At 43.4% G+C, this 21,919-nt stretch overlaps 1 protein-coding gene across 4 annotated transcripts in view; it reads right to left on the bottom strand.

Annotated features, from left to right (window-relative positions):
- Positions 1–21,919, bottom strand: part of SCUBE2 (signal peptide, CUB domain and EGF like domain containing 2) — a 75,242-nt gene that overhangs the window by 26,178 nt on the left and 27,145 nt on the right. For all 4 annotated transcript variants that reach the window (XM_073882934.1, XM_073882933.1, XM_073882935.1 and 1 more), the window contains 9 exons: positions 21,048–21,164; positions 19,975–20,097; positions 17,419–17,535; positions 15,920–16,042; positions 15,384–15,500; positions 15,037–15,123; positions 13,346–13,450; positions 10,615–10,770; positions 9,998–10,204 (listed from right to left, as the gene is read on the bottom strand). In XM_073882934.1, coding sequence (XP_073739035.1) covers positions 9,998–10,204; positions 10,615–10,770; positions 13,346–13,450; positions 15,037–15,123; positions 15,384–15,500; positions 15,920–16,042; positions 17,419–17,535; positions 19,975–20,097; positions 21,048–21,164 — 1,152 coding nt within the window. The remainder of the gene's footprint in view (positions 1–9,997; positions 10,205–10,614; positions 10,771–13,345; positions 13,451–15,036; positions 15,124–15,383; positions 15,501–15,919; positions 16,043–17,418; positions 17,536–19,974; positions 20,098–21,047; positions 21,165–21,919) is intronic.

The raw sequence follows: 21,919 nt of genomic DNA, 5'->3' as shown, positions 1-21,919 counted from the left end.
ATCCCTTCATTGTATCAACCCTTATTTTGTACATATATAAGTCTTTCCTCCTTTAAAATTTTAGGAGACACTTTTTTCTAACAGACCAAAATTCGCCCAAAATCTAGTGTGTGGCATTGATCTATGCACTAGCCTGATCATATTTGGTCATATTCGGTTTTTTTTGTATTGTTCTGTTTTTGTTTTTAATCTTTTTCTTTTTGTTTTTTTTTCTTTCTTTTCTCTTTCTTTTTTCTTTCTTTCCCTTTTTTTCCCCCTGGTTTCAGGTCTTTTCTGATTTGCATAGAGTATATTTGCTGGGGACGTTGTTAACCTGTTAGCATTTTGTTCTCTCATTCATCTATTCTCCTCTGGACAAAATGACAAGACGAAAAAAATCACCTCAGCAAAAAGAACAAGAGATAGTACCGTCAGCCAGGGACCTACTCAATACGGACATTAGTACGATGTCGGACCTAGAGTTCAGAATCATGACTTTAAAGATAGAAGCTGGGCTTGAAAAAAGCGTGGAAGTTATTAGAGAAACCCTTTCTGGAGAAATAAAAGAACTAAAATCTAACCAAGTCGAAATCAAAAAGGCTATTAATAAGGTGCAATCAAAAATGGGGGCACCAACTGCTAGGATAAATGAGGCAGAAGAGAGAATCAGCGATATAGAAGACCAAATGATGGAAAATAAAGAGGCTGAGAAAAGAGAGAGAAACAACTACAGGGTCACGAGGGCAGAATCCGAGAGATAAGTGATACGATAAGGCGAAACAACATTAGAATAATTGAGATCCCAGAAGAAGAAGAAAGAGAGAGAGGGGCAGAAGGTATATTGGAGCAGATAATAGCAGAGAACTTCCCTAATGTGAGGAAGGAAACAGGCATCAAAATCCAGGAGGCACAGAGAACCCCTCTCAAAATCAATAAAAATAGGTCAACACCCCGACATCTAATAGTAAAACTTACAAGTCTCAGAGACAAAGAGAAAATCCTGAAAGCAGCTCGGGAGAAGAGATATGTAACCTACAATGGTAGAAATATTAGATTGGCAACAGACCTATCCACAGAGACCTGGCAGGCCAGAAAGGACTGGCATGAGATCTTCAGAGCACTAAACGGGAAAAATATGCAGCCAAGAATACTATATCCAGCTAGGCTCTCATTGAAAATTGAAGGAGCGATAAAAAGCTTCCAGGACAAACAAAAACTAAAGGAATTTGGAAACACAAAACCAGCCCTAAAAGAAATATTGAAAGGGATCCTCTAAGCAGAGAGACTAAAAGCAGCACAGATCAGAAAGGAACAGAGACAATATACAGTAACAGTCACCTTACAGGCAATACAGTGGCACTAAATTCATACCTTTCAATAGCTACCCTGAATGTAAATTGGCTAAATGCCCCAATCAAAAGACACAAGCTATCAGATTGGATTCAAAAACAAGACCCATCCATATGCTGTCTGCAAGAGACTCATTTTAGACCCAAAGACACCCCCAGATTGAAAGTGAGGGGGTGGAAAACCATTTACCATGCTAATGGACACCAAAAGAAAGCTGGGGTGGCAATCCTTCTATCAGACAAATTAGATTTTAAACCAAAGACTGTAATAAGAGATGAGGAAGGACACTATATCCTACTTAAAGGGTCTATCCAACAAGAAGATCTAACAATTGTAAATATCTATGCCCCAAACATGGGAGCAGCCAATTATATAAGGCAATTAATAACAAAAGCGAAGAAAGACATTGACAGCAATACAATAATAGTGGGGGACTTTAACACCCTCCTGACTGAAATGGACAGATCATCTAAGCAAAAGATCAACAAGGAAATAAAGACTTTAAATGAAACACTGGACCAAATGGACTTCACAGACATATTCAGAACATTCCATCCCAAAGCAACAGAATACACATTCTTCTCTAGTGCCCATGGAACATTCTCCAGAATTGATCACATCCTAGATCACAAATCAGGTCTCAACTGGTATCAAAAGACTGGGATCATTCCCTGCATATTTTCAGACCACAATGCTTTGAAACTAGAACTCAATCACAAGAGGAAAGTTGGAAAGAACTCAAATACATGGAGGCTAAAGAGCATCCTACTAAGGAATGAATGGGTCAACCAGGAAATTAAAGAAGAATTTAAAAAATTCATGGAAACCAATGAAAATGAAAACACAACTGTTCAAAATCTTTGGGATACAGCAAAGGCAGTCCTGAGAAGAAAGTATATAGCAATACAAGGCTTTCTCAAGAAACAAGAAAGGTCTCAAATACACAACCTAACCCTACACCTAAAGGAGCTGGAGAAAGAACAGCAAATAAAGCCTAAACCCAGGAGGAGAAGAGAAATCATAAAGATCAGAGCAGAAATCAATGAAATAGAAACCAAAAGAACAGTAGAACAGATCAACGAAACTAGGAGCTAGTTCTTTGAAAGAATTAACAAGATTAATAAACCCCTGGCCAGACTGATCAAAAAGAAAAGAGAAAGGACCCAAATCAACAAAATCATGAATGAAAGAGGAGAGATCACAACCAACACCAAAGAAATACAAACAATTATAAGAACATATTATGAGCAACTCTATGCCAGCAAATTAGATAACCTGGAAGAAATGGGTGCATTCCTAGAGATGTATCAACTACCAAAACTGAACCAGGAAGAAATAGAAAACCTGAACAGACCTATAACCACTAAGGAAATTGAAGCAGTCCATCAAAAATCTCCCAAGAAACAGAAGCCCAGGGCCAGATGGCTTCCCAGGGGAATTCTATCAGACATTTAAAGAAGAATTAATACCTATTCTCCTGAAACTGTTCCAAAAAATAGAAATGGAAGGAAAATTTCCAAACTCATTTTATGAGGCCACCATTACCTTGATCCCAAAACCAGACAAAGACCCCATCAAAAAGGAGAACTACAGACCAATATCCTTGATGAACATGGATGCAAAAATTCTCACCAAAATACTAGCCAATAGGGTCCAACAGTACATTAAAAGGATTATTCACCATGACCAAGTGGGATTTATCCCTGGGCTGCAAGGCTGGTTCAACATCCGCAAATCAATCAACGTGAGACAATACGTTAACAAAAGCACGAACAAGAATCATATGATCCTCTCAATAGATGCAGAAAAAGCATTTGACAAAGTACAGCATCCTTTCTTGATCAAAACTCTTCAGAGTATAGGGATAGAGGGTACATACCTTAATATCATAAAAGCCATCTATGAGAAACCTACAGCGAATATCATTCTCAATGGGGAAAAGCTGAGAGCTTTTCCCCTAAGGTCAGGAACACGGCAGGGATGTCCACCATCACCACTGCTATTCAACATGGTATTAGAAGTCCTAGCCACAGCAATCAGACAACAAAAAGAAATCAAAGGCATCCAAATCGGCAAAGAGGAAGTCAAACTCTCACTCTTTGCAGATGATATGATACTGTATGTGGAAAACCCAAAAGACTCCACCCCAAAACTGCTAGAACTCATACAGGAATTCAGTAGAGTAGCAGGATATAAAATCAATGCACAGAAATCAGTGGCATTCCTATACACCAACAACAAGACAGAAGAGAGAGAAATCAAGGAATCGATCCCATTTACAATTGCACCCAAAACCATAAGATACCTAGCAATAAATTTAACCAAAGAGGCAAAGGATCTGTACTCAGAAAACTATAAAATACTCATGAAAGAAATTGAAGAAGACACAAAGAAATGGAAAAACGTTCCATGCTCATGGATTGGAAGAACAAACATTGTGAAGATGTCAATGCTACCTAGAGCAATCTACACATTCAATGCAATCCCCATCAAAATACCATCCACTTTTTTCAAAGAAATGGAACAAATAATCCTAAAATTTGTATGGAACCAGAAGAGACCCCGAATAGCCAGAGAAATATTGAAAAAGAAAAGCAAAGCTGGCGGCATCAGAATTCCGGACTTCCAGCTCTATTACAAAGCTGTCATCATCAAGACAGTATGGTACTGGCACAAAAACAGACACATAGATCAATGGAACAGAATCGAGAGCCCAGAAATGGACCCTCAACTCTATGGTCAACTCATCTTTGACAAAGCAGGAAAGAATGTCCAATGGCAAAAAGACAGTCTCTTCAACAAATGGTGTTGGGAAAATTGGACAGCCACATGCAGAAGAATGAAACTGGACCATTTCCTTACACCACACACAAAAATAGACTCCAAATGGTTGAAAGACCTAAACGTGAGACAGGAGTCCATCAAAATCCTAAAGGAGAACACACGTAGCAACCTCTTCGACCTCAGCCGCAGCAACTTCTTCCTAGAAACATTGCCAAAAGCAAGGGAAGCAAGGGCAAAAGTGAACTATTCGGATTTCATCAAGATAAAAAGCTTTTGTACAGCAAAAGAAACAGTCCACAAAACCAAAATACAACCGACAGAATGGGAGAAGATATTTGCAAATGACATATCAGATAAAGGGCTAGTATCCAAAATCTATAAAGAACTTATCAAACTCAACACCCAAAGAACAAATAATCCAATCAAGAAATGGGCAGAAGACATGAACAGACATTTTTCCAAAGAAGACATCCAAATGGCCAACAGACACATGAAAAAGTGCTCCACATCGCTCGGCATCAGGGAAATCCAAATCAAAACCTCAATGAGATACCACCTCACACCCGTCAGAATGGCTAAAATTAACAAGTCAGGGAACGACAGATGTTGGCGGGGATGCGGAGAAAGGGGAACCCTCCTACACTGTTGGTGGGAATGCAAGCTGGTGCAGCCACTCTGGAAAACAGTATGGAGGTTCCTCAAAAAGTTGAAAATAGAGCTACCATACGATCCAGCAACTGCACTACTGGGTATTTACCCCAAAGATACAAATGTAGGGATCCAAAGGGGTACGTGCACCCCAATGTTTATAGCAGCAATGTCCACAATAGCCAAACTGTGGAAAGAGCCAAGATGTCCATCGACAGATGAATGGATAAAGAAGAAGTGGTATATATACACAATGGAATATTATGCCGCCATCAAAAGGAATGAGATCTTGCCATTTGCAACGACGTGGATGGAACTGGAGGGTGTTATGCTGAGTGAAATAAGTCAACCAGAGAAAGACATGTATCATATGACCTCACTGATATGAGGAATTCTTAATCTCAGGAAACAAACTGAGTGTTGCTGAGTGGTGGGGCGTGGGAGGGATGGGGTGGCTGGGTGATAGACACTGGGTAGGGTATGTGCTATGGTGAGCGCTGTGAATTGTGCAAGACTGTTGAATCACAGATCTGTACCTCTGAAACAAATAATGCAAGATATGTTAAGAAAAAAGAAAAAGAAGAAGATAGCAGGAGGGGAAGAATGAAGGGGAGTAAGTCGGAGGGGGAGACGAACCATGAGAGACGATGGACTCTGAAAAACAAACTGAGGGTTCTAGAGGGGAGGGGGGTAGGGGGATGGGTTAGCCTGGTGATGGGTATTAAGGAGGGCACGTTCTGTGTGGAGCACTGGGTGTTATGCACAAACAATGAATCATGGAACACTACATCAAGAACTAAGGATGTAATGTATGGTGATTAACATAACAATAAAAAATTTTAAAAAAGACTTTATGAATTAACTATGGAGCTTAAGGAATTTGTTCCTCTGAGAATATAATCACTATTTTTTTTTTGCCATCTTGCTAGAATTGATCACAGATGGTACAAAGTTCACCTGCAGCAGGCTGTCCCCAAAGTCCTTACATGCCAAATGAATGAGACTTTTCTATGCAAAAATGACTATAATAAAGACAGTGTTTAATTGGTCAGAAGAGATTATGTTCTTTGATGACTTGGGACTTTAAAATTTATTTTTTAAGTGATATTGGAAAAATAAACAATTCAGTGGAAAAATAGGCAGAGAATGTGGATATTCTCAGAAGAAATCCAAATGGCCACAGGCTTATGACAGCATACTCAGTTTTACTAAATAATCTAAGAAAAACAAGTTAACATTTGACTATCATTTTTGCTTAGTAGATTTGCAAAAATTAAAAATATCAATGACAAACAACCCATGTTAGCAATGATGTGGGACAATGAGCACTCAGCTACAAGGCTGGAGGGAGTCTGTAGAGGCATGGTCTTTTTGGAGGATAATTTGGCAGTGTCTATTAAAGTTTTAAGTCTGCATGTCTTGACCCAGTAAGTGGACTTCTAAGACATTTCAAACATGTTGGGCACGTGTGCAAAAAAGAATCTTTGTGCAGCATTGTTTGTAGTTAAAAAATTAGGAATGTTCACCAACAGGGGTATAGTTAATAAATACTGGTGTCTTAGAACAAATACAGACTAGGAAGCTTTAAAAGAAATAAGATAATTCCTCTATTAGCACAGACGGATGCCCGTGATCTACTTTATCCTTAGAAACAACCCAGCACTATTCAAATTGTATTGATATATATTTTTTAAGGTGGGTGGAAGGGCAGAGGGAGAATCCCAAGCAGGCTCCAGGCCCAGTGTGGAGCCCAGTACAGGGCTCGATCTCACAATCCTGAGATCATGACCTGAGTCAAAATCAAGGGTTAGACACTTAACCGACTGGGCCACCCAGGCACCCCATATATTGATATATGTTTTTAAAATATGGTTTGTTCATACATAAGCCGATAGCTATCAAAGTTATTCTTTTAAGGTGTAAGTCAGAAACCCTGTTGCCCCTCTGCTCAAACTTTTCACTGGCTTTGTTTCTCACTCATTCTGAGTCAAGAGTCCTCCCCTGGCTTGCCATTCCCACATGATCTGGCCCCGGGCTACTGCTCTGAGCTCCTCCCTCTTCCCTCTCTCCGGCAGTTATCTTTCTGGCCTTCCCCTTGCCTCAGGGTTTTGGGTACTTGCTGCATCGTTCAGCTGGGACTCTGTCCAAATGACTCTGTAACAACCACAGTCTCCAACCATAGTCTCTACCTTTGCGGGGGGGTGGGGGAGAGTACATTCCTCCTCAGCCATCCCCCTCCCCTGCCACATTCTATTTCCCTGTCCTGCTTACCCTTCACATACCCTTACCACCACTGGCTACACGATATACTTCCTTCTTTATTGGTTTGTGATCTGGCTCCCTCCTAAGATTTTTACCTTTTTGTTTCATTACTGCATTCCCAGCACCTGGAATAGTACCTAGCACACCGTAGGTGCTCGATAAATATTTGTTGAATGGATAAATAAAATTTCATTTTTATATGTGCATGAAAACCGATGTAGAAAAATACATAGCGAAAAATACAACAGCCAAAAATCACAAAGAACCCATTGATTCTTCCTGAAAGAGTAAGAACTTTTACCCTTACTATATACGTTTCTGTACCACTGGAAACATACACTATTTTGGTACCTGGAAAGGAAGTAAAAAATATTTTAAAGGAAAAATGTAATGGTTCCATCTGCCCTTCCAGTGACTCCAAATGCTTTTGGGGGCTCCTTTTGACCAACACTGAAAATAATTTTCAAAAAGAACTATCCTAGGCATGTCTCCACTCTATGTACCACCCAGAGCGCAGAAAATATCAGTAAACTTGGTCTTTATGAAGTTCTAAGACCAGCAAATAGTTCAGGAATATAAGGAACATAAGACACACTCTCCGCCCCAGTACACTTACTCACTCCCTAGCCCACACCATGTGTCCTCTGGTAAAAAGCCTTTCTTTTCTTTTTTCTTTTCTTTTCTTTTCTTTTCTTTTCTTTTCTTTTTTCTTTTCTTTTCTTTTCTTTTCTTTTCTTTCTTTTCTTCTTTTCTTTTCTTTTCTTTTCTTTTCTTTCTTTCTTTCTTTCTCTCTCTCTCTTTCTTTCTTCTTTTTCTTTCTTTCTTCCTTTCTTTCTCTTTCTTTCTTTCTTTTTCTTTCTTTCTCTGTGTAGAATGCAACTTTCTTCTTTTTTTTAATTTAAATTCAATTAGCCAACATATAGTACATCACTAATTTTTGATGTAGTGTTCAATGATTCATTAGTTGTGTATAATACCCAGTGCACATCACATCATGTGCCCTCCTTAACACCCATCACCCAGTGACCCCATCTTTCTAATTAACACATGCAACCCATCCTTATACACACTTCCTCCCTTCAGCAGGAGGAAGAAATTTCACTGGTAATTCTTTGTGCTGTTTTCTCTACATGGTAAAATCTTCAACATTGCTATCAGACAGGGTGAACCTGATTTGGTTCCATGTAGGCTTAAAAAGTCATCCATTGCTAGAGGGAGCTCTTGAGACAAGACACATTGCCTCTCAGCAACAAATCCAACATAACTTAGCATGACAAGCATCTCAGGACACATTTACACACACAACAGCCACAGTGTCTTTCATAAGCTGTCATGGTCATGAGGCCTCTGTTAAGTAACTCCTGATCCTCATTCCTGGGCCTTTTTCCCAGGAGCACAGTCATGGTAGTATTGGTAATACTCTAGTTTTGCCTGATTTCTTAACTGGCCACAGAGGCTCCCTGGCAAGGCTGCAAGGCCTCTCCCTAACAGGATAGCAAATGGGGAAAGGGACCGCAGTTTAGCTCTGATAGGCCAGCAGGAAGACTGGCCTGCCTGTCCCTGACAGTTTCTGCAAATCACCCTCTAAAGTAGGTCAGCAACAGCCAACTCTCATCACCATTTTGGTATGGAAAAACGGAACTCTTAGAATTTTAAATGAGAACAAACCAACCAGCTGGGTTGTTTCTATTTTTTTTTTTCTTTTTAAGAGAGTCAGCTAGAATAAAAGTCAAGACTATTTGAGAACCAGCCCCTCGTGGACAATTACACTTGATTTTACACTTGAGTTTTACTACGTTTTGGCAAAACAATAGATTTGGGCTGGGGGATTATTGCTGACAATTCTCCTCAATGAGTGCCTTGGGCTCAGCTTTGCTTCTTCAGAAACACTGGCTTATTACTCCTTAGCTCAAGCCTCACTTCTAGGGCCTTCTAATGACGCTTGAGAAAGGACGTCAATTTATTCTGGAGGGGTCTGGTTATCAAAACACACTTTATTTGGGACCAGAGCATAGGCTTTGGAGTCAGGCCGTCAATGTGATCTAGAGCAAAAGAACCTAGCCCTCTGAGCTCCGCTTTGTTCATCTGCTGGGTGGAGATAATGACTGCAACCTGGTAAGGTGACCATTCAGGGTGAATGGAATAATGCAGACACCATCTTAACATTGTACTTGTGTCAGAGGAAAACTCAAGAAAGCATTACCATGATTTTCACAAAGTGAGACTATAAAGGGATTACCTACAAAGGCAGAATCTCCCATAAATGCCCAGAACAGTTTCACCCAACAAACAAATCTCAACACCGACCACCCTAGAACCTCTTGCCCCGGTTCCTCTCGCCTAGAACGTCATGAATTGGTGTTGTTCAAATGCCGGGTCTCCAAACTTAATTCTGAAACACACACACACAAACGCACACAGACCATATATGGAACTGTCACTACTAGGAGTCTTGGGCTGAAGCTCAGGGATCTCATAAGGCTGCCAAGCAGCCCCCCAGACTTGCCACTGCACGAAGCTATGGACAGGAGACTGTTCATGGCTGCCATCAGCTGGGCCAGAGGGAGATGACGGGACCTGACAGTGGGGCGTGCAGGAGGCTCATGGGTGCCTCGCACCTACAGTCCTGTCCCTGCACAGAGCCACAGTGCTCTGAAGATCACCGTCTACCAGACCCTTTAAGGTCAGCACTCCCTCTTCTCATCACCTTACTGTTCTTCTCCATTCTTCAATTTGGCAAACATTTATTAAGTGCCCACCACAAGCCAGACACTATGCCAGGTGCTAGAGAGCTCCTGGTCCAGCAGACACAACAGACCCCAACATGTAGTTCCCAAATGACAGTGGGTGTCCACGGTGTTCTCTGGAGTGAGCCCAGACAGAGAGAATGGGCCACACTTTTGGTGACCCCGAGTCTTTACAGAGCTCAAGACAATTCTGGTAGCAAGAATGTCCTAGCCAGCAGGTCACTCACCGCATCGGTTTCCTGCATGGCCCTGGCCCACTCCACAGGACCGCCCTCGGTGTTCAGATGTTCTGGGAGACGTCTTTGTCGCTTCCAGGTCCATGCCTGAGAGCTGGAGGTAAAACTGCTCCCTGTTGGCAGCCTTCCGGAGCGCGCGGATGGCTTTCCGGAGCCGCTTCTCTGTTCGCTTGACGATGCAGCTCAGGTCACAAGACGCTACCGAAACAAGAGGGATCACCATGGGAGGGGAGGTCAGGCTGCAGCATGTGAGGGTGTCCAGACCCACTGCGGGACCCACCAACACCCACAGTTCCTTGGGGACAGAATGGGGGGAGACCTGGGGCTGGGCACCTCACAGGCTGGGCAGCATTTGACTCAAACAGAAATTGGTTGGCCAAAATGGAATCTTTGAGTTTTTATGAAACAGATAAAACCATGAGGTTCCAAACCAATTCAGCTTAGTTTGGGAGTGAAAAAACAAAACAAAACAAAACAAAAAAAAACAGGAGATACTTGGGTGGTTGCATTATCTTCTCCCCCGCCCCAAGAATGACGAAAAGTGAAAGGCAAAGGAATAAGGAGGAAGCTGTGAGAAGCCTGGCACCAAAGACTGTTTTCAAACCAACCTGTCACCTCCTTTTGGTTAGTTTCAAGTTCAAACTCAACAGTGATAAACATTTCCTTAGTGGCGCTGGGGCGGCCAGGGGCTCCCGGGACTTGCTTGCTGGAGCTGCATGTAAGGTTTACGTAGCGGAAGCTCTCTTTTACTGAGCTGGGCTTCTCTGTATGAAGAAACGAAATTATCGGAAGCCAGATCCTGGCAAAGCACTCAGTGGAACATTCGCTAGAGCTCAGTAAACATTTCATTAGAACAACTCTCAAGGGACGAAGTGATTAACTCCAGATGCCAGGATGCTGCAAGCCTCAGCTTGGAGCATGATGACATTTTAATTTCGAAGAGCCTCCTATGTAACTTAACAATTTAGCTCTTGAAAATTCTTTTCATGGATGAATGCTGGATGTGTGCGACTGACTGGCCACACGTATGGAAGACAGGAACCAGGGTCGCCTTGAAGTCCTAACTGCCGGCCTGCTAAGGTGTGCTCTGTGTTCTCACAGTTGGTTTCCTTAGAGTCGGACTATGATGTACCAAGCAGGGGCTGAGGCTTCAAAGAAGGAAAATGAGCACAGGAGTGGAAAGGAAACCAACTCCCGCTTTCAGGCAAACTGAGCTTGGAGTAATTGCAACCCAGAGGGGAAGCTGGAAAGCACATTAACAGTGATGTCTCATTTTGAAATAACCAGGAGCAATGCATGGCACAAAGCATCTAGAGAACCAAACAGTCTCATGAAGGCATCTAGGGTGGGAGGAAGTGTTGCGTAAGTCAGGGCTCTGCACATCCCCGTTCCCGACTCTCTACCCTCCCCAACCACCTCCCTCCCCGCCCCAGTGGCTTCCAGTGGATCTTTTAACTAATGACTGTTAACCCAAATCAAAGAGCAGTTCTGTGTATCATCCACACAACTGACTTGTCTCTGGTATAAACCCTTATTTTATTCAACTGATGTGTCATCTTTATCATATTCTTCTTCAACTCAAAGCAATAGGTTATCAGGAGCCAAAGGAAGGAGGACGCAAATTAATCCCACCTCACCCCACCCCTCCCCCGGAAAATTCCCCTCACCTTTTCAAAACGCTAACTTCAAACCTCAAACTAAACAGACATCTTTCAGTTTTTCCCAAATCTATATTTTAAATTTTTTATTTTGAAATAAGTTTAGATTTGCAGAAAAGTGCTTAGATAGAACCGAGAGCTCCCATATATTCTTTGTTAAGTTCCCCTAATGCTAACACCTTACACTATCCTATATATTTATCAACACTGAGAAATTAACATAGTACAATACCATTAAGAAGACTAAAGACCAAGACTATTTTTATATAATGCTTTTTCCCTCTATCTAAAAGTATAAATGCTGGGGCGCCTGGGTGATTCAGTTGGTTGAGCAGCTGACTCTTGATTTCGGCTTGATCATGAGGTCATGATCTCCGGGTCATGGGATAGAGGCCTGCACTGGGCTCCATGCTCAGTGGGGTGTCTGCTTGAGACTCTCTCTGTCTCCCCCTCTGCCCCCCCCAAACAACAAATCTTTAAAATAAATAAATAGGGGCGCCTGGGTGGCTCAGTCATTAAGCATCTGCCTTTGGCTCAGGTCATGATCCCAGGGTCCTGGGATCGAGCCCCACATCGGGCTCCCTGCTCGGCCAGGAGCCTGCTTCTCCCTCCCCACTCCCCCTGCTCGTGTTCCCTCTCTAACTGTCTCTCTCTCTGTCAAATAAATAGATAAAATCTTTAAATAAATAAATAAATAAATAAATAAATAAATAAGTATAAATGCTCACTGTGGAGAATTTGGAAAATGCAGAAGAAAATAATGAAAATTTCCTGTCATCCCCCCACAACGAGATATAACTACTACTAATGATATGGTGAGTTTCCTTTCTTTTTCTTCCACTAATACTTTTTCTTACACAGTCTGGGTTGTATAGATATATGAAATCTTACCCTCCCCTCTCCATCTTAGCATTATAAGAACATTTTCCTATGTCATTAAACATTCTTTAAAAACACATAATTAATAGCGGCATAATATTCCATCAAACGGAGGTACCAAAATTAACCTCAGTTTCTTAAAATATGCAGCCAAAAGTGACTACAGTGAGCTTCATGTTTATTTGTATGATTTATGTGATGGTAAACTGGGGAAAGAAGCATCCCTCATACATGAGTCATGATTTTTTTTAACCTCTAAAATTATTTTATGAAATAATACAGGAAGTGTGAGCCAGGGAGGGGAGGGAAGGAGAGGAGTATTGGGTCCTGCTTTTCTCTACCAGGCCAGTTCTATTTGGATGGTGTTTGTTCTGCTGAAGCCAATGGAGTCACTGCCTCCAAAGACTGGATCCAACAGGAAAGCTGGATATTACATCTTTGTTCATCAGAGATTATCCTGAACCAAACCTTTCTCATTTCTTTGGCTTATATTCCAAGCAAAGTCTGAGATCTAGAAAATTTAACCCAATATAATCGCAAACTGCCAATGCATCTTAAAGCCCTTACTGATTCCCGTGAACTCACATGTTTCTCCAGAGCTCACCATGTGTGCCTGGCAAAGGAAGCCCTGAAGTATAACTCCAGAGCTATACACGGGGGCTAGGCTAGGCTCCTCTTCCCCCTGTGGAGAGAGTCCTTGGAGATTCTGGACTGTCCAATCCCATCTGAAGGGCTCAGCATGTTACAGGCCCCTTTCCCAACATGCAAGCAAGCTCCCTGCACCAGCCATCTGATTCCATACCTGGTAGTGCTGGTCGCAGATCCTCGGAAAACAGCTCAGCCTTTTTCAAACTACACTTGCCTTCATTTAGTTTAAAGGTTACACTTGTCCTGACGGTGGTGACATCTTCAGAAAGAAACAAGTGAGAGATGTTACCTTCAGAGGCAAAGGAATGGAAAGACCCGGTGGGTAATGACGAGCTATCCTGAGGCGGGGTCCCACCACACGCTGCACACCCTGAGCCCGTCTCTTACCCTGAGTCCACAAAAGATTTGGCTCATGGAGTGCCCATGATCCTGAGGCTGGGGTTGCCAGGAGCCTCCTAAGAGTAACACCTATCCTTCTAGCTGAGATGAATCCAATGTTCAAATATAATAAAGAGAGGGCCCCAAATAACCTCAACATCGAGATGAACTATGAGGTCACTTTTGTGACTTCCTGAGAAAGAAGACCAGAATCCCCTAGTTCGAATTTGGACATGACTGCTGAGGGAAATGGCGAAGGGCAGATTCTCATGGAGAAGCCTTTCCTGGGAGGACGAGGTTGAGGGAGCAGAAGAGGATGGCACTCTCCAAACGCGGCTAGGATGTTTGGGCTCTGGGGGCAGCAAAGGTCCCACTTTGAGGGCCTCGTGTGCAAAATTCTGCTCTCCCCCCACAATCAGCCTTAACCATATGTCAAGCTCTGGAGCCAAAGCCCAGGATTCATACTCTAGCTCTTTGACTTGTGATGAGAATTTAAGCAAGTTACTAAAACTCCCTAAGCCTCAGTTTCCTCACCTGTAAAATAGACAAAATTGGGGTACTTACATTAAGGTACCTACACTACTGTGAGGATTAAACGAGAAGATGCAAAAAATAAAAATAAAAAATTTAGCCTACTGTCTGGCGCACAGTAAGAACTGAATAACTATTAACTATCAGCTTGCCCATCCTGGTTAAAATCCCAACTCCACTATTTCCTATCTGAGTCTGGGTACATTATTTCACCTCTCTGAACCTCGGGCTCTTCATCTGATTAATGAGAAGAATAGTAAAATTTCCCTGAGCACTGCAATGTGGATTAAATCTGCTCAGACATGTAATACAGTGGCTGGTATATTTAACCGCTCAGTCAATATATCCGAGTATTATTGTCCTGCTTTGGGTTGCTAGGTCTGCTCGTATATGTAATATGGACATCAAGAATCCTTTCCTCATTCAGACATTCTCAGGATGTAATCACAGAGATGTCTACATCTGGGAGGACGAGGCTACTTAGAATTTTTACATTTCATCTTTTGTCTTCGGACAAACTAGAAAGGGTTGGGGACTCTTTCTCTGGACAGAATCTTTGTCCCCTGTCATGCCTATGTCTAGCTCCACCAACGTCATGTGCACCAGGCACACACTGCCTGGTGGGCCTTTGAGGTACAGGGAGTCTGGGAGACCCGAGTCTCCTGATCCCAGAGCTCTGTGGGCCTCTGCCCAATATGATGACCCGCCAGGGCTGAACACGGACGGAGCCTCCGAGCACACAGTGGACACTCAGTAAGGATCTGTTACATGGTGAGTCGGTTTTCAGGCACCAAGGCTGTGGGCAAGAATAGCCTGCAATGTGCTCACAGCACTGAGGAGATTAAGAGAAAAGAAAATAAAGCCAACGCTCAAGAATAGCACCCCAAGAATGAAGCCCAGTGAACCCCAGAGAGAACACGTAGATTTGGTAATTACCCCCGAAAGTAGAGTCATTGGATTTTTGCTGTTTGCTCTTGAGAGAAGAGGAAGAGCCGCAGGTGACAGAGTAGGCCTCTTGCAGTCCTGATGGACAGAATGTGGATTGTCAACATGTAAGCAAGGTTACAGTCCCTCCTGCTAGCAGCTAAACTCACACCCCATCCCCCTTTCCACAGAAACCACTAGACAAATGCCCAGCATATGGGGCGTCAAAGCATGGGCCGCCGGTGGTCAAGGGCAGCTGGTCAAAGACCTGGGAAGCCTTTGAGGGCATCTAACACCTAACGGCCAGGAAGGCCTGGCCCTGGCACGAGGACTTGCCCCAGGGACAGGGACCCACTCACCTGAAGAGAGGTGAATGCCCGAGTGACATCTGAGGAAGCACCTGTCTCCTCCACCACTCTTACCGCAATGCAGGGACACATGGGGTGACACACTAGTGGGCAGGACCCCCTTCACTTCTAGACAGGACAAAAAGCAGACACAGACAGAGCGGGACACTTCCAGGTGAGTCCCAAACATCCCAGGCCCCAGGGAAAGAAGGTACGGCTGATATCCAACACAGAGCACAAGACACGGGGCACTATTTCCCTCCAAGGTAAAGAAGCTACTTGTGTGCTGTTTTGTTTTGTTGTTGTTTATTTTTTTTCTTTTCCCATGCGGGAAAACAGAAGGGAGGTCCGACCTACACAGAAGCACAGAAGGAAACACCGAAGAGCCTGTAAAGTATCTCCTGTTTTTTAACTATTTCGAGAATGGCTGCTGCCACCGAGGGGACAAGTGTCAGGGACGGGAGGAGGGCGGGCGCCCCCCGGCCCCGTGGAGACAGGGCTGCCCTGTCAGAGCGAGCCCACCGACTGTGGGACACGGCACCCCTTACCCACACAGTCTTTCTGATTCCAGTGGAGCTTGTATGCAGAGTGGCACCGGCATTCGTAGCTGCCCACTGTGTTCACACAGACCTGCCGACAGCCCCCATTGTTGACACTGCACTCGTTGGTGTCTGCAGAACAAAACACTCTCCTGTCACAGCAGCCCGCTGGTGACCAGGCTGACGCCGTCCCTCCCCCGAGGAAGCAGCAGGGAAGCCACAGGGTCGAAACTCACTAAACCAAGGGAAGGTGTTAACCGCTTTCAGGATGTGCACTGGGCACCAGCTGACCCCACTCCCCACTCCGTGGGTCTCCTGGCAGAGGCTCCGCCAGGATGGTCTCAAGTTCCGTTCTGGACCGAACCTTTCCCCCATTAAGGATACTCAGAAGGGGGCACGCTCTATTTTCACATGTCCAAACGCAAACACCACACAGGCCTCCGATGTGGAATTCTACCATCCTCCTGAGCTACACGCCAAGGGAGACAGAGTTAGGATTCCTCACTGGACAGTTCAGATTCAGTAGCTGAAGTATAGAGAAGGAAAATGACTTGCACTAATCCCCATCCACCCAAGACTGAGTCCAGGCTGGAAGGCAGCTCCACCTAAAACCCAGACACACATCCGTATTCAGGGCATATATCCTTGGGGTTTCTTGATGGACTGGAAGAGGGTGTATTTAGCCATGCCAAGGATGTACTGAAACGGAGAAGAGAGACAATGCTATCTATACCAAACCACTACTCTCCATTCTTCTTAAGCACAGGACACAAGAATTGGCAGGAAGTATTTAAGCCTATGGTTCCCAAATATTCAGATACTCGGTATCACCCTGGAAGCCCTAGCCATTCTGAATCAGAATCTGAATCTGTATTCTCAAAGACTGTTCAGTGAACCTGATGATCAGGGGGAGCAGGGTGGGAGTCATTTGATTTCAAATCTGATTTATGCCATAGTCGACATGAGCATCAGGACAAATGACATCCGAACACGGGGCTACATGGACACAGTGCAGAGAGATAGAGTCAATGGTCCACTTCCAGCTCAAAGACCTGCTCGAAGACCAGCTCAGATCTTGAAACAGGCTTCTCAGCTCAGCTAGTTCCTAGGAACAGCAAGGCTATGGAAACGGTTGGTGCCCTGCCCAGTCTCTCTGAGCACTATGACTTTACGATCCACTGGGAAGTTCCAACAGACAGGGTACCAGCTCCTGAGAGATCCTCCCACTGTCTGAATACACTACATCAGTAAAGTCAATAAAGAGTTCACAGTTGATTAGCTCAGTTCCTCTCTCTCCTCCATAACGTAACATGTTAAAGGGTTCAATGTGAATAGATTTCCCTTAGCAGATGCTTCCCTTGAGTCGATGAACTCACTACTATACTAAAATGTCCGGTTCATTCCCTCAATATTGGAAACTTGACCCTGACCTGGGGAAACTGGGGAAGGTAGGCCCGGCTCCCCTGCAGGCCCAACCACCCCTGCCTCTCGAGGGGCCTACTGCTCACCTCCGCAGTGGGTGAAGCCATAGAGGGTGTACCCTTTGTTGCAAGCACATGTGAATGTGCCGGGGTGGTTGATGCAGTTGTGGTCACAGGTCCTATCCAAAGAGCATTCATCCACATCTGTAATTGTCAAAGGGAGAGGGGAGCTGAAACAAACTCTGAGGGGTGAGGGGAAAGAACAGGTTTATAACTCCACTCATTGACCGACACTAAAAACAACGGAAACAGAATTTAAAAAGTTAAAAAGTATCCATCAGTTCGCCTGCTCACTTGTGTCAAAGAAAATGTTGAGCAGCCTACCATACATATACTCACAACCAGAATCCTTATTTCTAAATTCTGTTACAAATTGCACTTACCTTTAAGCTCCGTTGGTCTCTCTCTCTCCCACGCTTATTCGCAGGGCTGAGTAATTTAAAATATTTAAGTGAAGCCAAACCAGATAACATACCTTAAAAGGGTTTGCAAACAATAAGGTGCGAGCCATGCGTTACTGTTGTTATATTACTATTGGTAAGACAACAGTACTAATTATAAAAGCTATAGCAAATGGAAAGGAGAAAACAGTTGGGTTGGAAATAAATCTGGTTCCTATCTTTCCAGAATTAGTCTTCTGGCCCCAAGAGGTCAATTGGGTTTTAATGTCCTCTGCACTAAAAGAATGCATGAACGCTAACAACCTCAGTGATTTTCTATTGCAGACACTAAAATTTGGTGGTTAAGCTCCAAACTGGATCCTCTTGGCCAATCCCTTGGCTTTGTTCTTCTGCCATGGTTCAGCCCCACAGGGCCCCTCCTGTCCTGGTCTAATGTGGAGGCATCACTGGCTTCAGCCGAGGTCCTGGAAACTAGCCTCAGGAGGCTGCCTTTGTCAATCTAATGATTTCTTCTGCCCTGGTCTGGTCCTTACATCTTTCCTGTAGACTAGAATTTCAGTGCTTCACTTCCTCAGCTCTTTGGAGGGTTTTAACAGAGTTACGACTTGTGTCTCCAAATGGATAAGCCAGGACCAGTGCAAAACTCAGTGGAAGCCAACTAGCCCAGAGCTAGATCTCTTTTTCAACATCAAATGTGCCATAAGAAACTATGTTAATAAAAAACAAACATTTGGAAGGAACTAGAGGAATGAAGAAATGAAATTAAAAAGGGCAAATTCTTACAAAACCTCATCACTAGCTTTTCCCAGAAATCCTGGCAATTTCTTCAGTAAATTTGTTCTGTGAAAATATTTCTTCTCTCAAGACCCATCAGTGAAAAATAAGACAAAGTCCATTTCTTCCCTAGTAATTGATGTCGCTCTATGAATTCTGTTATTCACATCAGCCAGTTGTCAAGAAAGTGGACTTGTTCAGTAGCTGGCTTTGGCTGCACATGATGGGCTGTGGCTTTGCCAAAAATAATGAGATCACTTTTCTAATTCCTTTTTAATGTGTTTACACAGCTTAAACAGTATTTCTTGCTCTGTACATTATGAAACATTATGTGGAACATCAAATTTGCTTTCCAAGTCAAATGAAAGAAAGCCATGCAATAGTCATCCAGAAGGAACTTGCTGAATTTAAAGGGGGCTATACTTGAACTGCCTGACAAATTATGTATTAAGAGAAAAAAAAGAAGAGAGAAACCTAATTCACACACCGTAAGATTTTCTAAAAACGTAATGTTACATTTTTATTACCTGAAGTGAAAGCAGATATTATTTTCTGATTTTGATTTAATTCTGGGATTTCTAACAAAATAAGTTAGGCTGTTCTTATTCCCAGAAATGGAACAAGACTACATGACAGCACATCTTTCCTCAGAGCGACTTCCTGTATACCCATAGGGCATAAGAGGTGCTCGTCTGAAAATATAAATGATGCCCCTCCTCCAACACAGGTTACCACCACTCCAGAGTTATTAATAACAACAAATCCTCCCCAGAGATGCTCCCTTGACACCCCTCGTGTGGGAGGAATGCATCTAAGAGGGGGGTCTGCAATCCTGCCTTGCCTCCCCTCAATCCCCACCCTCCCTCCCCACCGTCCCTCTCCCCAAGCCCCAGAGGCTGGCTGGTCATTGAAACAAGGGCTGTAAGGAAAAGACCAACTGGTACATGACCTTGATTATGGGTTGACCCCAACTTTTCGCTAGGAAAAGATAAGGTATGTTAACTAAATCTACATATTTTTGCCAAGTTTTGTTACAAAAATCCACAAAGTTAAAGGAGTTTTAGAAAATTTAGAAAAAAGAAATTATTCATAATCTCAACACCCTAACGCAAACCTGTTTACACTCTGTGATCCATGCCATTTCTAGCATCACGTGATTTCTATAATCACACCAGATGGATTCTTTGAGGTGTTCTCTAATCATTAAAGCTTAATGTCCAAAATATACTTGTGAGCTATATCAGTGTTTTTATTCTACCGACAGAGGAAATAAGTGAGGCATGGGTTGGCGGTTGGATTAATGACTCCATTGAGAAGCCCCATGAGCCAGCCTCTGCCAGCCTGGGGTTTTGTCTTCTCGGCTCCCACCAGCGGGCACTGCACAACACAGCTACGTTTCAGCACATACCTTGGCAAGACTTCTCATCTGTTAATAATTTAAATCCCTTTTTGCAGCTGCAGTCAAAACTGCCCACGGTGTTTTTGCAGAAATGATCGCAACCTCCATTGCGGGTCTGGCACTCATCAATGTCTGTAACAGGCAAGCATCGGCAAATCAGAGAGCAAAACTGGCCTGCTTTTCCACAAATCCCTGGCATGCTATTGTGTGCGTGCTTCTCTGCAACAAAAACAGACCCTGTGAAAGCATGTAAGGGTGTTTGCTGATGTTTTTAATCTTACACATGTTTTCTTGTTTGGCTGAACCAATTGGGAAAGACAAGTGCCTTGGCCCTTGAGAATTCTGACTTGTGCTACCCTTGGCTAGCATTAAGGAAACAAATTATGGGAAAGAATGGTGATGTCCTGTTATAATCTCATCCTTGCACTGCTCTCTCGAGTTAAGATGGCTCCCTTCGGTGCACTTTCCATTCCAGTTTAATGATTAAAGTTATAAGGAATTAGAACATTTGTTTTGGCAAATTACACGACGATCAAGTAGCCTCAGTGCTTTTGAATGATTCCTGATACTCAAATTAATCTTATCTTCTCTCAGTTTCATCTGGTAACTGGTTATCTGCTTTGTATCATGTTAAAGAACGAAGCCTTTGTACTCTTGCCCATGAAATACTAGCAGGTCATTGAGGTCTCTATTCATCAGTAAAAGTTAATTGTACAGCTATTCATTAAGTTCTCTGGATAAAAATCTTGGCTGTTATTCATATAATAATCTCTAGGCTGTTACTTATGATATGCTGATACTAGTACCTGCAAATGAATGTTTTCTTGAACTTCTGCCTTTTTCTAATAAGGCTGCTACCTGGGTTATCTGATGCTTGCAGAAGCTGACCTTCTCAACAGTTAATGTAATTAAGTTGGTTCTAATTAAGCTTACTCAATTATAATCTTCCACTAGCCCAGGGAAGAAAAGCTTTTCCAGCGAGATGAATCATACTCTTTCTGGAGTCTCTCCAGGAGGTTTGGGGCGGGGGGAAGAGCTGCCTTTACCCCCACACATTAGCAGCTTGGAGAGGCACAGGCTACCTTTACAGGTCTTCCCATCCAACTGGAGAGTGAATCCAACAGGACAACTGCAATGAACACCTGTCGAAGTATCCTTACAGGTACGATCGCAGCCTCCATTGTTGACAGCACACGTTTCTGACAAGGAGGGAAGAAAAAGACGGTTAGCTTGCTAAAGAAGCACTGATGCAGCTGGGAGGAAAGGCTATGACTGCAGGATTAATGCTTGACAAAGTTCACGAAAGCCAAGAGGCATGGTGGGGCACTCACAATTGTATCCCAAGTCTCTATCACCTGCAGGTGAGATAAAGGGAGAGCAGGGGCAGCTCCTCTCACCCACCTAAATAAGAGACATCTCCCAGAGAAGCTTGAGAGAGGGGTAAAAATGGCTCTCCAGCCTGCTGAGCCTTTCCCCCCTCCACTGGCAGGTCTGAAGCTGCTACACGTTCCTATTGATCCACAGCCACTGACCTGCTAAGTGTGGCCACATCTGGCAAGCTAGATGTGAATGCAGAGCAGGGGAAAGAGGGATGTTCCCTCCTTAAACCCGAACCCTCTCCCTTCAATATAAGAAATGGGCGAAGCAAGAGAGGGCAAGCTTCGCCTACCCCAACCATTCTCTTGCTGCAGACCAACGACTTCATCCTTGCAACTGCCAATTAACTCAGATTAGGAGTTTACCTTTCCCTGAAAGGAGAAAGAACTTGTCACAGATACATGAAAAATCAGCCACAGTTATTAAGTCCCATCTATAGAGATGAGGAACAATAAGCAAATGGCCTTCTAGTTTTACTTACTGCTTTTACTTCCATAGCTACCTCAATGTACAGCCTCGGGGAAAAAGCTTAGTTCTAATTAAATATGCCAGACAGAACAGGTATAGCACCCTTTCC

The sequence above is a fragment of the Callorhinus ursinus genome, unplaced genomic scaffold (assembly GCF_003265705.2).
Source record: "Callorhinus ursinus isolate GAN/ISIS: 27379988/994484 unplaced genomic scaffold, GSC_fseal_2.0 scaffold49, whole genome shotgun sequence".
Classification (NCBI taxonomy): domain Eukaryota; kingdom Metazoa; phylum Chordata; class Mammalia; order Carnivora; family Otariidae; genus Callorhinus; species Callorhinus ursinus.
Note: the sequence above shows the minus strand (reverse complement) of the source record. Positions and strands in the feature narration are given on the sequence as shown.